At 53.4% G+C, this 14,362-nt stretch overlaps 2 protein-coding genes across 2 annotated transcripts in view; one reads left to right on the forward strand and one right to left on the reverse strand.

Annotated features, from left to right (window-relative positions):
- The window catches only part of LOC147647051 (uncharacterized), a 96,996-nt gene that overhangs the window by 26,156 nt on the left and 56,478 nt on the right, over positions 1 to 14,362 (reverse strand). Inside the window, exon 4 of the mRNA XM_086872643.1 lies at positions 2,386 to 2,793. Within this exon, the coding sequence (XP_086728769.1) occupies positions 2,386 to 2,793 (408 nt within the window). The remainder of the gene's footprint in view (positions 1 to 2,385; positions 2,794 to 14,362) is intronic.
- On the forward strand, positions 7,693 to 13,874 carry LOC147647053 (uncharacterized). Its single transcript, XM_086872668.1, has 12 exons — positions 7,693 to 7,898; positions 8,255 to 8,326; positions 8,415 to 8,486; positions 8,575 to 8,640; positions 9,091 to 9,198; positions 9,828 to 9,899; positions 9,988 to 10,059; positions 10,148 to 10,183; positions 10,698 to 10,805; positions 11,786 to 11,863; positions 12,906 to 13,071; positions 13,602 to 13,874. The coding sequence occupies exons 1-12, from the start codon at positions 7,802 to 7,804 to the stop codon at positions 13,798 to 13,800; spliced, it is 1,146 nt and encodes a 381-aa protein (XP_086728794.1). The 5' UTR covers positions 7,693 to 7,801; the 3' UTR covers positions 13,801 to 13,874.

Raw genomic sequence — 14,362 nt, forward strand, 5'->3', positions numbered from 1 at the left:
CCCAGTGCCCTGTTCCCTCAGCGTCTCCCCCAGCCTGGCCCAGTAGCAGCGCTGCAGCCCCACAGGAGCTCCAGAGGAGCTGGATCAAGAGGCACCTGGGAGCCCTCAGCAACCCAGCCAGCACCACACGGGCAGCAGGACACAGATGGCGCTTCCTGGATGGGACAGGGCTTGTGCCTTCAGCAGAACCACCAAAAGCCAAGGGGCTTCTGGCCATTTTCCCTGCACCACGGCATGCCCTGACAGGTTGCTGAGCACAAGCATCCATTTCCGTCTCTTCCCGTATGCCCTGCACACCCTGGGCAACAAAAGAAAAATCTTAGGACTCTGTGTATTATAACATATCCTGTATTTACTGTATGTATATTCCCTATGTAGGGAAATACTTTAATAGAGTAAAAGCATGATATTTTAGTAAAAGCCTGTCTGCACAGCCCAGCTTTTAATTCAGGTGACAATATTAAAGGCAGTGTCCTTGAAACTCTCCTGGAACAGCGAGAATAAAGAAAAACAATGGCATGGTGTACATGCAAAAGAATGTAAACAATATGTGTTAACCAATAGTAGCTTGTTAAGCCCCGCGAACCCTGTCAGACCCTACAAAAGTGTGCTAAAGATAGAAATAAACAACGTTCACTACACCTCTATGAGGACTCAGTGAATAGTCTGAACAGTTTTCCATTGGCCTATTGGACCAAAATGTTATATATTTCTGTGCAGAGAAGAAACTCTGACTTCCACAAGCTATGGCTGACTTGTTGCTCCTCTACTAATCTCATGCCATGAGACTGATCTCTTATCGAACTATTTGAGCAATAAATCATCTCAAAGCATAGTGGTCTCATCCCTCATTTTTCATCTTGACACCAAACGCACACTGGAGATGTCTGGAGCCATTCATCATTTCTCTGCTCTCCAGCACTGAGGCAACACACTCTGGCTACAGCTCTGAGCTCATGCCCATGGCAACCACTCCTGGCAATGGGGCTCCATGGAGCTGCTCTCAGGAACCCCCTAAGACTTGGGGAGTGCTCCAAAACCACCTCAGAAACATAAGATACCCCAAAATCTCTGCAGGAACGTGGAATATCCAAAAACTCACTCAGTAATGGGCTCCCCCTTTGTTCATTATCCCCAAACTTTGACTGTCTCATTGCAGACCCCACCCCACCTCCCCAGTCCCAATCCCAACCCATCCCATCCCTGCTTGACATCAAGACCCCCTTCCCAAGCCCTATTTCCCCCATTTCACACCTCCCAAACTCCATCACATCCATCCTGCCCCACCCAATGCCCATCTCACCCCTCCTGATTTGCATCCCACTTGGCCCAATCCCCTTCCAACTCCATTCCACCTGATGCCTTCAGAAGGCTGACCTAGAACAGAGGCTAGACAAAGTTAAGAATAAAGTTTATTAAAGGCCTTAAAGGAGACACCTTGGGCAGTACAAGAGCCTGGCCAAAAGTACACCCAAGATGGAGCAAAAATGGTCACAAAAATGGACAACTGATCACAAGGTCTCACATTTTTAGAAGTTGAGGTCCATCACCATACTTGGGTTCATGGTCCAATTACAGCTTCAGATGACGAAGCCCTGTCCTTCTTGTTTTCTCTCTTCAGTCCACCCTGGTTTATGCTTTTGGGCCTGAAACTTGTAACAACTGCCCTTAGTATCAAGCTAGAAAAGGAATTGTTTTGTCTACCTCTTCTGTGAAGAGAGCTCACCAACACTTAATATGAAGTTCAAAACTACAAACCTAGGCAGCGCAGAATATGAAAAATATGAAAGCTAAAACTTAAGGCATTACACCCTGAGGACCTGTGGAATCCAGTAATTGTGGGTGGGAATGAATATTTTTTGGGGGGCATTGAGTGGTTTTGAGGTGACAGATCAAACTCTCTCATCTCCTTGAGTGGCAAAAGATGGAGACAAATACACCAAATAACCCCCAAAACCCTCCCATGTACCTCCCTGAATCCCAGATTCCCTTGAAGCACTAGTAAAAAGTGAGGTTTTAGATGCCTTTGATGAATCTGTTGATTGTTACTCCAATTTTGTAAATTTTAAAGGGATGAAGATGAATCAAAGGAATATTAGAGCCAAAACAAAATCACCACCAACACACTGTCTTCCCAATGCAGATCACGGGAAACATGGGTCATCAGGGCTCTGCCCAGCGTGGGGCCTCCCATAGGGGATGGAGCTGGAGCAGCACATGAAGCTCTTCCTTCACTCGGGGCACTCACAGGGCTTCCCTTAGTGGTGCCTCAGTTGGTGTCTGGCCAAGCTACAGCTCTTGGAGAAGCTCTTCCCACACTGGGGACACTCATAGGGCCTCTCCCCAGTGTGGATGCTCCAGTGCCTGAAGAGGTGGGAGCTTTGCTTGAAGCCCTTCCCGCACTCTGGGCAGCGGAAGGGCCTCTCATCCGTGTGAATCCGCTGGTGCTGGAGGAGACTGGAGCTGGTCTGAAACCTCTTCCCACACTTGGGACACTCGTAGGGCCTCTCCCCAGTGTGGATCATCTGGTGGATGATCAGTTGGGACCCACACCTGAAGGTCATCCCACATTCCCCACACTCATAGGGCCGTTCCCCAGTGTGGATGCGTTTGTGGGTAATGAGGCTGAAGCTCTGGCGGAAGCTCTTCCCACATTCCCCACACTCGTAGGGCCTCTCCCCAGTGTGGATGTGCTGATGGATGACGAGCTGGGAGTTGCAGCTGAAGCCCTTCCCACATTTCCCACACTTGTAGGGCCATTCCCTGGTGTGGATCATTTGGTGGCAGATCAGGCTGTTGCTGTGGCTGAAGCTCTTCCCACACTCCAAGCACTCATAGGGCTTCTCCCCATCCTGAAGCTGCTCATGGACCACCAGCTCAGAGCCCCGGCTGGATCTCTGGTCACCTTCCCTGCACAGGGTGGGTCTTTCCTCCTCAGAGGAAAAGGGGTTTGGAGCCCCTCCTCCTGCGGGATCTCCAGGGCTTTTCCTCCCCATTGGATTCCTGCACTGTGGAGCTGCTCAAAATGGCCTCTTCCACGAGGTTCTGCCCCAGGGATTTGTCCTCTCTGGTCTCCATCCTCAGCTCCTTGTCTGAGGGAGGAAGGACAAGGAGAGGATGGGATTTGCCTCCATTCCAGAGGGAAGGGGAAGGAGATCCTCCCAGTGTGTCCCCAGCAGGACGGTGTCGGCAGCGGGGTTGTCCTGCAGCCGGGGCCATGCTGGGCTGGGAGATGGAGCAGGAGAGAGGGGGAAAGGGGCACTGACTTCCTCCTCACCTACTTGGGTTTCCTGGGGCATCTTCCTCTTTCTCACAGCCTCCTTCTCCATCCGGACAAGGTTTAGGATTGGGAAATCCTGGTATGGGTAAAATAGGGGAAGAGTACATTGACTTTGAATGTCTCTCGGTCCAAGTCCATCTCTAGAAGTCACCGGTCATCTGGGGCCCATAAAAACCTCCCAAACACCAAAATTCAGCCCTGAAATTGCCTCCCAGGAGCTCTCCATCTCTGGTCTCTTGCCTTTGGTGTTCAGGGGTTCCTCCCTGTCTCAGCTGCTGGGGGTTACACTTGCACTCAGGTTCCCCTGTCTGCTCAGTCCCTGCCCTTTTCAGGCTACTGGGAGTGCCAGGAATCCAAAAAGTTTCCCCTGTTTCCATCTCCTCATTTAGGGATGATGGGGCTTTTTGGATTCCCATGGCCCCTTCTCCCCTGATGCTCTGCTTTGGAGTGCAGGGGGTCCAAGGATTCCCCCCTGCCCCTCTCCAGGCTGTTGAGGGTCCCGTGAATTTGTGGTTCCTTCTCCTTTCTATGATCTTCCTTTGTCCCTCCTCTTCCATCCCTCCCCCTCCTCCCCCAGGAGCAGTGACAACCTCAGTGACCCATTCCCAAACCCCTCACAGCCCACGGCAGGAGCGGGGATGGAGCCGGGACAGGTCGGGATGGGCAGCGTGGGGCTCTCCGCTGCTCCCACCCGCTGGGAGATTGGGAAAATTGGGGGCTGCAGATCCAACCTGGGGCTGGCTGGGGACCCTGGCTGGGGACTGCCAACCCTTGAGGCTCCTCTGGGAAGATGCGGGAGGGGGGAACACAGAGAGGGCTGGGGGATCCCAGGAGTGGCAGCACTGGCAGGGACTGATTTGTACTGGGATCATCCTGGGATCGTCCTGGCAGTGGCTGAGATTGCACTGGCTGTGTACTGACATCATACTGGGATGATACTGGGAGCAGCTGGGACCATGCCAGGAGAGACTGCGATCACACTGAGGGAGACAGATCATACTGGCATCATACTGGGAAGATACTGGCAGTGAGTAGGAGGCTGCAGGGGGCAATTGAGACCAGGTTGGGGGCAAATGTGATATACTGGGAGTGAATGGGATCGTGCTGAGGCTGACTGGGAGAGTTGAGATCAAATGGGATCATGCTGGAAGGAACTGGGAGAAACTGGGAATATGCCCTGCGCTCCCCAGAACCCCAGTATCGCCCCCCATATGTCCCATAAGTGTGCCCCAAACCCTCCAGGATCCCCAAGTGTTCACTCAGCACCCGTTCAGGACCCTCCAAAGCATCCCTGGATCCCTGAATGCTCCCGACCCAACAGATGCCCCTTCCAGACACGGCTGGGAATTCATCTCCCATCATCCCAGAACACAGTTCCGCGCCCAAACCTCCTGCCGTGTCCCCTGCCCAAAAGGGCCCAGTTAGACCTCCCCAGGTTCCCCCCAAGTGCTCCCGAGCCGTATACATTCGCCCCGAGGACCTGCAGCCACGGCTCGGACGCAGAAGTGCTCTCCAAGTGCTTCCCCACACCGCCAAACGTGCCTTCCGAGCCACTTCCGGGACTACAGCTCCCATCATGCTCCGCGGAACCCATAGAGCGCTATTCCAGCTGGGACTCCATCTCCCGTCATGCCCCACGCCCCACCGGAACCACTGGAGATGCGCCTATAACTCCCGTGATGCTCCGCGGCCCCATTAAACCATATTATACCGGCGCCTACAACTCACATCATCCCCCGCGACCCATAGATTCCCTGTTACAGCCCCCCAAGTGCTCGCCCAGACCCCGAAGTATCCCCAGATTCCCCTCCCTGACTTCCAAGAGCCCCCCTGGATGCCCAAGTGCTCCCCCAGACCACGAATTGTCCCACAGAATCCCTAAGTGCCCACCTGGCTCCCCCAAGTGTCCTCCAGACCACCAAGTTCTCTCTAAATTCCGTCTCCAGACCCAAAACTGCTCCAAATGTTCCCCAGAAAAGTTTCCATGGACCCCAAAGTGGTCCCTTTTACCCTGTCTGAGAAAATGATTAAAAAATATGATCAAAGGACTAAAAGTAGGACAAATTAGCATAAAGAGGGATAAATAGTGATCAATTAATTAATGAAGGGAATTGTGGTACTTTGACCAAGGAATGATAATGTTTTTAGTTGCTAAAATTGTATCAATTCTTTCATATAAATATAAAAATTAGGTTCTAAAAATACAGAACAATATTATTATAAAATAATAAAATTTTATTTTTTTAATTAATTAGATTTTAATGATAAAGAAAAATTCTAAAGAGAAATGTTATCAATGTTTTGGGATGTCTGTCCCAGGTGGGCCATGTCAGACATGCTGAGGCTCGGGGTGAGGAGCAGGTTGTCCAAACAGGGGCAGCCTGCAAGGGATTCATTCTTCTCTGTGGCCAGACAACCTAAGGAGACATTCAGCATCAGGATTGTAAAGAGTAAATCCTGACCTCCTGATCAGTACACAAAGATGTTTTACAGTTTGAACAGTAGAATGTTGTCACTGTAAGGTGCCTTCTTTGTTAATATAGCTCATATTGCGTCATGTTTTTTAAATACCAATGTTGTTGTACCAGCTTTCTTTGCTAAAATATTGTTATAAATGAAATTAGAATTTTGACAACTAGGTCCCTTGGCTTAATGGCAGTTTAATTAAAAATGAATACAATTTACTACATTGAATAGTAATGTGGTATAAAGGAATGCCGTTTAGTAAAATAATACAGTTTAATAAAAAATAAAATTTATATATATAATCTACTAGTAATTAAGTATGATTAAAGCATAAGCAAAACCCACCAGGGTATGGAGGCTTCCCACCCTGCCTCACCTTCAAAACAAAGCACTTCAAGCTAAACTCATATACTGTATGCTTATACTTATTCATTAATGTTTCCTGTAAGTTTCCTCCTATTTCCGATTTTTCTGATTATACGTCACTTTTCTTCATGGCACATGCCTCACTTGTTGTTAGGAGGTCTTCAGTCTTCTTTTGGTGGTCTTTTGGTGAAGGCTTCTCTTCTTCCTCATTGTCCTTTGGATAACCTTACAGGTTTGTATGTGCGTACTAAGCCTTGTGTTATGTTAGTCTACTAATTAGCCTTATATTTACTAATCCTTACGCCCAATGCCTAAATTTCTTCTAATTTTGGTCCATCTCAAGGCCATTTTGGTCTTGAGACACCATTTATCTTCTAAACTACATCCTGTACCTCAATTTTGACATGTAACATCTGCAAAGGGGTACATCTGCTTTGTAACACTGATTCTTGATTGTTTCTAATAATAACTTTAACAACAGTTACAATTTAGTTAGCACAAACCAATTCCATTTATTACAACTGTAAATACCCCTTATGCACCTTTTTATTGGTTTCCATGCTAACGGCCTTGCTTTCTTCCTTGCTATGGATAAACTTGTATTTTCTCAATTTCTTCTTTTGCTAACTCAATTGTTTGGCTGCAGACCAGTTGCTAAGCCCATCCACATTCAGCTCTTAGTCTTCAGAGGGAAACTTTGAGCACAATGAGAATCTCCCAGTGTGCAAGAGGGTCCCTGTGTGCCAGGTGCAGCTGGGGCCTCAGCCATCTCCTCTCTCAACAGGTTCCCCTCTGCAGCTTCACAGGAAAGGCCAAACACCTCAGTCAGGGACACCTGCACCACACATTTCACATCTCCATGCCCATACGTGATGTCCCTGCCACAGCTGCATTACCAGCTTGCTGCTGTGCAGATGCTGCCACCACCCAAAGCAAGGCCCTGTGTCCCTGAAGGGACCCGCCCTGCTCTGTGGCCTGGACTGAAGGTGGGTCCCTCCTGCCAGGGCAGGGCCTGACACAGCTCTTCTGTTCCAATAAAGAGATGGAGCTGTCACCCCAGTGTCTGGCTGGTACCACCAGCAAAGCCCACACAGCACCAGCCCTGGCTGAGCTCCATGTCCAGGAGCAGGCGGGGCTGACCACGGTGTGGGCAGGCAGGAGCCAGGCAGGGGCTGCTGTGACCAGCAGCGGGGCCCCGAGGGGCTGGGGGAGTCTGTGTTGAGTGTCCCTGGTCTGAGGGCACATTTCCTTCAGTGGCATCACCTGGGCCTGGACCTCCTCCAGTGCCATGCCCAGGAAAAGAGGGAACCATCAAGAGCATCTCATGGGACAGAACATGACCAGCAATGTCAGCAGGCAAAACCAAGGTTTTGTTTGGCAATGACCCTTTGATGAAGTCAAAGATTTACAATCAGTCCAGTACAGATTGGAGTACAGATGGGAGAACACTCAGGGGGTACAGCCAAGGCCATGAGGTCACAGCAGTCTCTGGGGTGACAGCAGGCTGAGGTGACAGCAGGCTCTGAGGTCACAGAGGTCCCAGAGCCCCGTGGTTGCACAGCACCACAAGGACCGAGCAGTCAGTCCCTGACCACGACTGTTGTGGCAGCAGCGGTGCTGACATTGGGACAGCGGTGTCAGGACAGTGGTGGCAGCAAGAGCTGCAGGACTGGCAGTGGGCAAGGCACCATGGCCTTTGCTCTGCACCTCCTCCTCCTGCTCCTCCTGGCAGTGGCCCTGCCTGACAGGGCTGCCCAGGCTGCTCCGTGGCAAGCACAGGGAGCAGGTGAGCCCAGGGCCTGGCTTCCCTTTCCTGAGACAGCACTTCCTTCTCCCTGGGAAGCATTGGGGATGGTTTTCCCCAGGGCTTGAGAGAGGGTTTCCTCTGTGGGAGGGAGAGAGTCCCCAGAGCCCCTGGGCTGGTCCCGCTGCCCCACCAGGGATGTTGCATGGGGCCTGCAAAGAAGGTGGAGAGTGACCAGAGCCAGCCCAGAGCTCTCCAGGCCCCTCTGCAGCTTTGGCCATGTCCACTGACATCTGGCTGCCACGGCCTTTCCCAACCCCCTTGCAGTGCCCAGTTCCCTAATGCAGAAGGGCGTCCCAGCACACCATGGAATGGTTCTGATCTGTGCTCCCTTCCAGATGAGCGTGGTAGGAAGGCTCCTCCAGCAGCTTGGCTTCATGAAGATTTTCTGCCTCTGGAGCCCCATGCAGGTATATTCTCACTGTCCCAGCAAGAAATAATCATTGACCACCTGTCATGAACCAGGTGACAGAAGCTTCTGTGGCTGTTGAGTTACAGGTGTGTCTGCATCAAGGACATTTCAAGCTCCTTTTCTGGTTGCTGCACGCAAGCCCAGCTCCCATCACAGGGGTGAGTGGTGTGTCCTTGCTGATCCCACAGGCTTGAGCCCTGGTTCTGTGGGATCCATTCATCTGAAATGGAAATACTTTCTGTTAAGGTTCTCCTAGAGGGAGGAATAAAGCCACAGAAGACAAGATGCTTAGTGAACTGGATAGACGCTATGGTGGGTCCAAGTCCCTCAGCCTTCTCCTGAGACTCAGCAGCCAGGGGCTTTCTCTGCACATCTGGACACGCCGTGCCTGGCACAGTGGGAAGGGATCCATGGCAGCTTCACTGCCCCCTGCTGCTTTCATGTCCTGCAGGGCTGTTTCCCAGCCTGGCCTGGCTACAGCTTCTCCCCAGCCTCTGCAGGAAGGCATTTGGCATCAGCTGACAGGGAGCCCAAACTGCAGCACAGGCCATGCACAGCCAGAGATCCCTTGCAATTTCCTCATCTTGGGGTAGATGTGGAATGGCAGCTCTTTGGAGGAGGGAGGGCCCTGTCCTGGCTCCGAAGTTTTGATGGCTTCCTGAACCTTATTCATGACTTGGACAAGTATTGCCTTTTGAAGATGCCACCTTCCTGTTGGGGAACAGCCCCACCTGATCCAGCTGTGGCTCTTCTTTTCTCCAGAGATGAACCCAAAGGCTGTGCTGAAGGTGCCATTTCCCGGAGGAAGCAGTGGCTCATGGGCAGCCTCTGCTGCAGGAAGGGAGGCCATGCCAGGCACAGTCCCAGGAGGTAATTGCTGTGCCCCTGGGCCTGAGCCCTGCTGAGGCTTGAGCTGCCATCTCTGTTGCTTGGCTGTGTGAGCACAGTGCAGAGGAATTATCCTGAGCAGGCTCAGGGCACTCGGCTACTGAGCAGTTCTGCTGAGGTCCCTCCATGGGAGACACATCCCAAAACCTGGCAGCGGCTTCAAGGAATGCCCATGGTGGGGAAAGGGCTGAGGGGAGGGTAAAGCTCCAGTGTGCCCTGAGAGGGCCTGGCTCTGTCCCCTTGGGCTGGGGGAGCTGTCCCAGCTGAAGGACGGAGGGCAGGAGAGAGGGCAGGACGGAGGTAGGGATGTCTGTGGCACTGAATGCTGCAGTTTGGCCCAGGGCTTAATGGTTACCTCTGTGGCAGGGAGAGCCCCTGGGCCCTGGGCTGGTGCCGCTACCCCACCAGAGATATTGCACAGGGCCTGCAAAGAAGGTGGAGAGTGTCCAGAGCCAGTCCAGAGCTCCCCAGGCCCCTCTGCAGCTTTGGCCATGTCCACTGACATCTGGCTCCCTTGGCCATCCCCCGACCCCCTTGCAGTGCCCAGTTTCCTAAGGCAGAAGGGGGTCCCAGCACACCATGGAATGGTTCTGATCTGTGCTCCTTTCTAGACAAGGGTGGTAGGAAGGCTCCTCCAGCAGCTTGGCTGCATGAAGATTTTAAGCCTCTGGAGCCCCATGCAGGTATGTTCTCACTGTCCCAACAAGAAATAATCATTGACAACCTGTCACAAACCAGGTGACAGAAGCTTCTGTGGCTGTTGAGTTACAGGTGTGTCTGCATCAAGGACATTTCAAGCTCCTTTTCTGGTTGCTGCACGCAAGCCCAGCTCCCATCACAGGGGTGAGTGGTTTGTCCCTGCTGATCCCCCAGGCTTGAGCCCTGGTTCTATGGGATCCATTCATCTGAAATGGAAATACCTTCTGTTAAGGTTCTCCGAGAGGGAGGAACAAACCTACAGAGGATAGTAAGTCGCTGGAGACATCCAAACACATGGATAAGATGTTGAGTGAACTGGAGAGACGCCATAGTGAGTCCATGTCCCTCAGCCTTCTCCTGTGACTCAGCAGCTGGGGGCTTTCTCTTCACATCTGGACATGCTATGGCTGGCACAGCAGGAAGGCATCCATGTCAGCCTCGCTGTCCCACTGCTGCTTTCACGGCCTACAGGGCTGTTTCCCAGCCTGGCCTGGCTGCAGCTTCTCCCCAGTCCCTGCAGGAAGGCATTTGGCATCAGCTGACAGGGAGCCCAAACTGCAGCACAGGCCATGCACAGCCAGAGATCCCTTGCAATTTCCTGGTCTTGGGCTAGATCAGGTGTAGGGGCTGTTTGGAGGAGGGAGGGCCCTGGCCAGCCCCAATAACCTGGCCTTTCTCCTGATCCTTAACCATGACTTTAACAAATATTGCCACTTGAACATGCCACCTCCTCAATGGGGAATGGTTCCATCTGATCCAGCTGTGGCTTTTCCTTCCTACAGAGATGAACCCAAAGGCTGTGCTGAAGGTGCCATTTCCCGGAGGAAGCAGTGGCTCATGGGCAGCCTCTGCTGCAGGAAGGGAGGCCATGCCAGGCACAGTCCCAGGAGGTAATTGCTGGGCCTCTGGGCCTGAGCCCTGCTGAGGCTTGAGCTGTAAATCTCTGCTCCTTGGCAGTGCCTACCTTTCAGGGATTTTGCACAGAGCATGGAAAAGGTGTTGAGAATGTCCAGAGCCAGTCCAGAGCTTTCCTCAGGCCCCTCTGCAGCTTTGGCCATGTCCATTGACATCTGGCTCCCATGGCCTTACGTGACCTCCTTGCAGTGCCCAGTTCCGTAAGGCAGAAGGGGATCCCAGCACACCATGGAATGGTTCTGATCTGTGCTCCCTTCTAGATTGGGATGGTGACATGGAGCATTTGGAAGTGCTGGTAAATGGCGGTTTGAAGACCTTGCCAGATGCTGGAGGCAAGTTCTCAATGTCCCTTTCTGCACAGAACAATCCGTGTCAAGGTGGCAAAAGCTCACTCATGTGCCATTTCCCTCAAGAGTCTGAAGGTTGATGGATTCTGGAAACCTTGCCCTGCTCCCTTCTGGAGCCCTGAGTGATCCCACAGCATTGCTGTCAGTGGGAGGAAGGAGCATTTAGCTGTCAATCCTCTTCCTGTGTGTAATGCCAGTGTCTCCTTCCGTGTGCTCTGTGCAGCCACAGAGAAGAGCAGAGAGGGAAGGGCTGGGCTCAGGGCTGTGCCCTGGGGCTCTGCCTTGTGTGGCTCCTTTCTGGCCCCAGGGAACCTGAGATGCTCCTGCTCCAGCTGCCAAGCCCTGGCCCTGCTTGAGGCTCAGTTTAGAGCTGCTGGCAGCTCCAGGGAGTCCTTTCTCCCCTGACTGCCATGCAAGGGGCTCCTTCCATCCCACTGTGGGCCCACTGCAGGCACGTGGTCCCCCTGCCCTTGCTCCTGAGTGGAAGGCAGAGAGGAGGGAGTGCCTTGGAGGGCAGCAGTCACCCAGGTGTACTCACTGCCACTCCAGCCTGAAGAAGAATCTTCAGCAGTGTCACGGGAGTTGTTCTGTCCTGACTTTCTTTGCAGATGAACCTGATGATGAAGATGATCCGGATTCCCAATCCATATCAGTTACTGAGCCTGATGATGAGGAAGATTATGAGGGTAGGTCAAGGCCTTTCCCCCTGGGAGAGCCGCCAGCTCAGAGCCCAAGGGTCGGCCAGGGTGGCATTGCTGCAGGTGCCAGGACAGAGCCGTACATGGTTGTGCCCTCACCCTGCGTGATCCTCTCACTGCTCCTGTGGCTCAGTGCTGCCTGTGCAGATCAGCAGACATGACTGAAGCTTCTGTGGCTGTTGAGTTATAGGTGTGTCTGCAGGGAGGACTTTCCCAGCTCCTGAGCTAAATTCTGCCAGCAAGCCCAGCTCCCATCACTGGGGTGTGTGGTGCCTCCCTGCTGATCCCACAGGCTGACCACTGGTTCTGTGGGATCCATTCCTGGGAAATGCAAATACTTTATATAATGGTCCCCTGAGAAAGAAGAACAAACCTATAGGAGATAGTAATGTAGCAATGGGGGAACTCAAACACCTGGACGTAATCCTGAATGATCTGGAGGGATGCCATGGTGGGTCCATGTCCCTCAGCCTCCTCCTGACACTCAGCAGCCGGGGGCTTTCTCTGCACATCTGGACACGCCGTGTGCCCGGTACAGCAGGAAGGAATCCATGGTAGCCTCACTGCCCCACTGCTGCTTTCATGGCCTACAGGGCTGTTTCCCAGCCTGGCCTGGCTGCAGCTTCTCCCCAGCCTCTGCAGGAAAGCATTTGGCATCAGGTGACAGGGAACTCAAACTGCACCATGGGCCACGCACACCTTGAGATCCCCTGAAAATTTCCAGTTTCAGGCTAGTTCAGGTTTAGGGTCTGTTTGGAAGAGGGGTGGCCCTGGAGCATTTCCAAAACCGTGGGCATTTTCCTGATCCTTATCCATGTCTTTGACAAGTATTGCCTGGAGAAGACCAGCACAGCACAGAGAAATTGTGCCATTCGAGCTCAGGGGGTTGAGCAGTCTTGTGCCAAGGGGTGGCAAGGTGCCTGCAGGCCCCAGCTCTGGGGGAAACAGAGAACGTCCTGGCTGTATCCAGCGTGCTGCCAGCTCAGCAGTGGAGCACAGCACAGGCTCACACTGCCCATTGCTCCCACAGATGCAGCTGGCACCACAGCACATGCTCAGAAGATCTGGGAAAGCATGAGAAGAGTTTTCTACCAGGGAACAGATGGTTTGATTAAGTTAATGGCCATTGTGGCTGGTGGAGCAGTTTTCCTGATGATGTGCTGTGCCGGAATCTGGTATTGCCAGAAGGGAAAACGGTGAGTGTTTTGCAATCTCGGCCTCAAACAGCTTCTTGAAAGGCTGCTCATAGTCAGGAAACATTCCCAGTGAGGCTGCTGTGCACTTGTGGGTAGGCCTTGGTTGCCCAAATAACTCTGCTGAGAGTTCTGCTGCTGCCCAGGCCTTTCATTGGCCTCTTAATTGCTGGGCCTTGTCCTGGGGAGCCCGCTGGGGCTGCAGCCAGTGCTGGCTCCCACTGAGGCTGCCTGGCCAAGAGCAGCCCCAGGAGCAGCAGGCAGAGGCAAAGCAAGGTGGGCAGGAGAAAGAGCGGGGACGAGATTGCCCTTGAAAGGCAGAGGTGCTCTGGGGCCCGCTCCTGGCCAGGGACCCTGCCCAGAGCCATCCCCTGCTTGCTTGGGGCCTTGAGGGGCAGCTGTCCAGCTGGGCCAAGCTGTGCCAGCAGCTACAGCCCTGCTGGGGAGCCTTGGCCGCTCTGGGCCCTGCTGTTCAGGAGGGTCCCTGAGTGCCAGCGGTAGCTGGGGGCCTCAGCCACCTCCTCTCTCCACAGGAGCACCTCTGCAGCTTCAGAAGAGCAGCCAAAGATTCCAGTGTCTGAGAAGCTGACCTGTTATCCTCGCTCTTCACATCTCTCCCCATCTGCTGTGCTGCAGCTGCATCCCCGTCTTGAGGGCATCCCAAGACGCACACCTCCCAAGCGAGACCCTCTGCCCCTGAGCCCCCTGGCCCTGTTCCCTGGCCAGGACTGAAATTGGGCAGCCCCTGTCCACCAGAGCAGGGGTTGGCCCATGATTTTTGTTCAAATAAAGAGATGGAGCTCTCACCCCAGTGTCCAGCTGGTACCACCAGCAAAGCCCACACGGCACCAGCCTCGGCTGAGCTCCATGTCCAGGAGCAGCCGGGGATGACCATGGTGTGGGCAGGCAGGAGCCAGGCAGGGGCTGCCGTGACCAGCGGTGGGGCCCCGAGGGGCTGGGGGAGCCCGTGCTGAGCGTCCCTGGGCTGTGAGGGCACATTTCCTTCAGTGGCATCACCTGGGCCTGCACCTCATGAGGCACACAGGGAAAATTTGGGCTCTCTCCTAAGGTGTTCAGGGATTCCCCATGAGGAGTGCAGTGGGGTTAAACTGAGAGGGGTTTTTACTCTTCTCAGCACAGCAAAGGGGACAGTCTTGGCCAAGGTTTTGCAGAGCTGGGAGGAAGCCTCTTGTGAGCCCTTGGGCCCGGCCTGTGGGCACAGCGGGCACGTGGAGCCCATCCCTTGAGGCCAGTCCGGGCTGCTCGGGCCAGGCTGGGCCGGGTGAGCTGGGCC

Source organism: Cyanistes caeruleus, unplaced genomic scaffold (genome assembly GCF_971803275.1).
Source record: "Cyanistes caeruleus unplaced genomic scaffold, bCyaCae1.hap1.1 HAP1_SCAFFOLD_69, whole genome shotgun sequence".
Lineage (NCBI taxonomy): Eukaryota > Metazoa > Chordata > Aves > Passeriformes > Paridae > Cyanistes > Cyanistes caeruleus.

Bases quoted from the DNA above. Each gene is read 5' to 3' on its own strand.
- LOC147647053 (XM_086872668.1), top strand. From the start codon at position 7,802: ATGGCCTTTGCTCTGCACCTCCTCCTCCTGCTCCTCCTGGCAGTGGCC. The intron at 8,641-9,090 runs GTGGGTCCAAGT...TCTTTTCTCCAG, and splicing joins TGAACTGGATAGACGCTATG to AGATGAACCCAAAGGCTGTG. The intron at 11,864-12,905 runs GTAGGTCAAGGC...TTGCTCCCACAG, and splicing joins TGATGAGGAAGATTATGAGG to ATGCAGCTGGCACCACAGCA.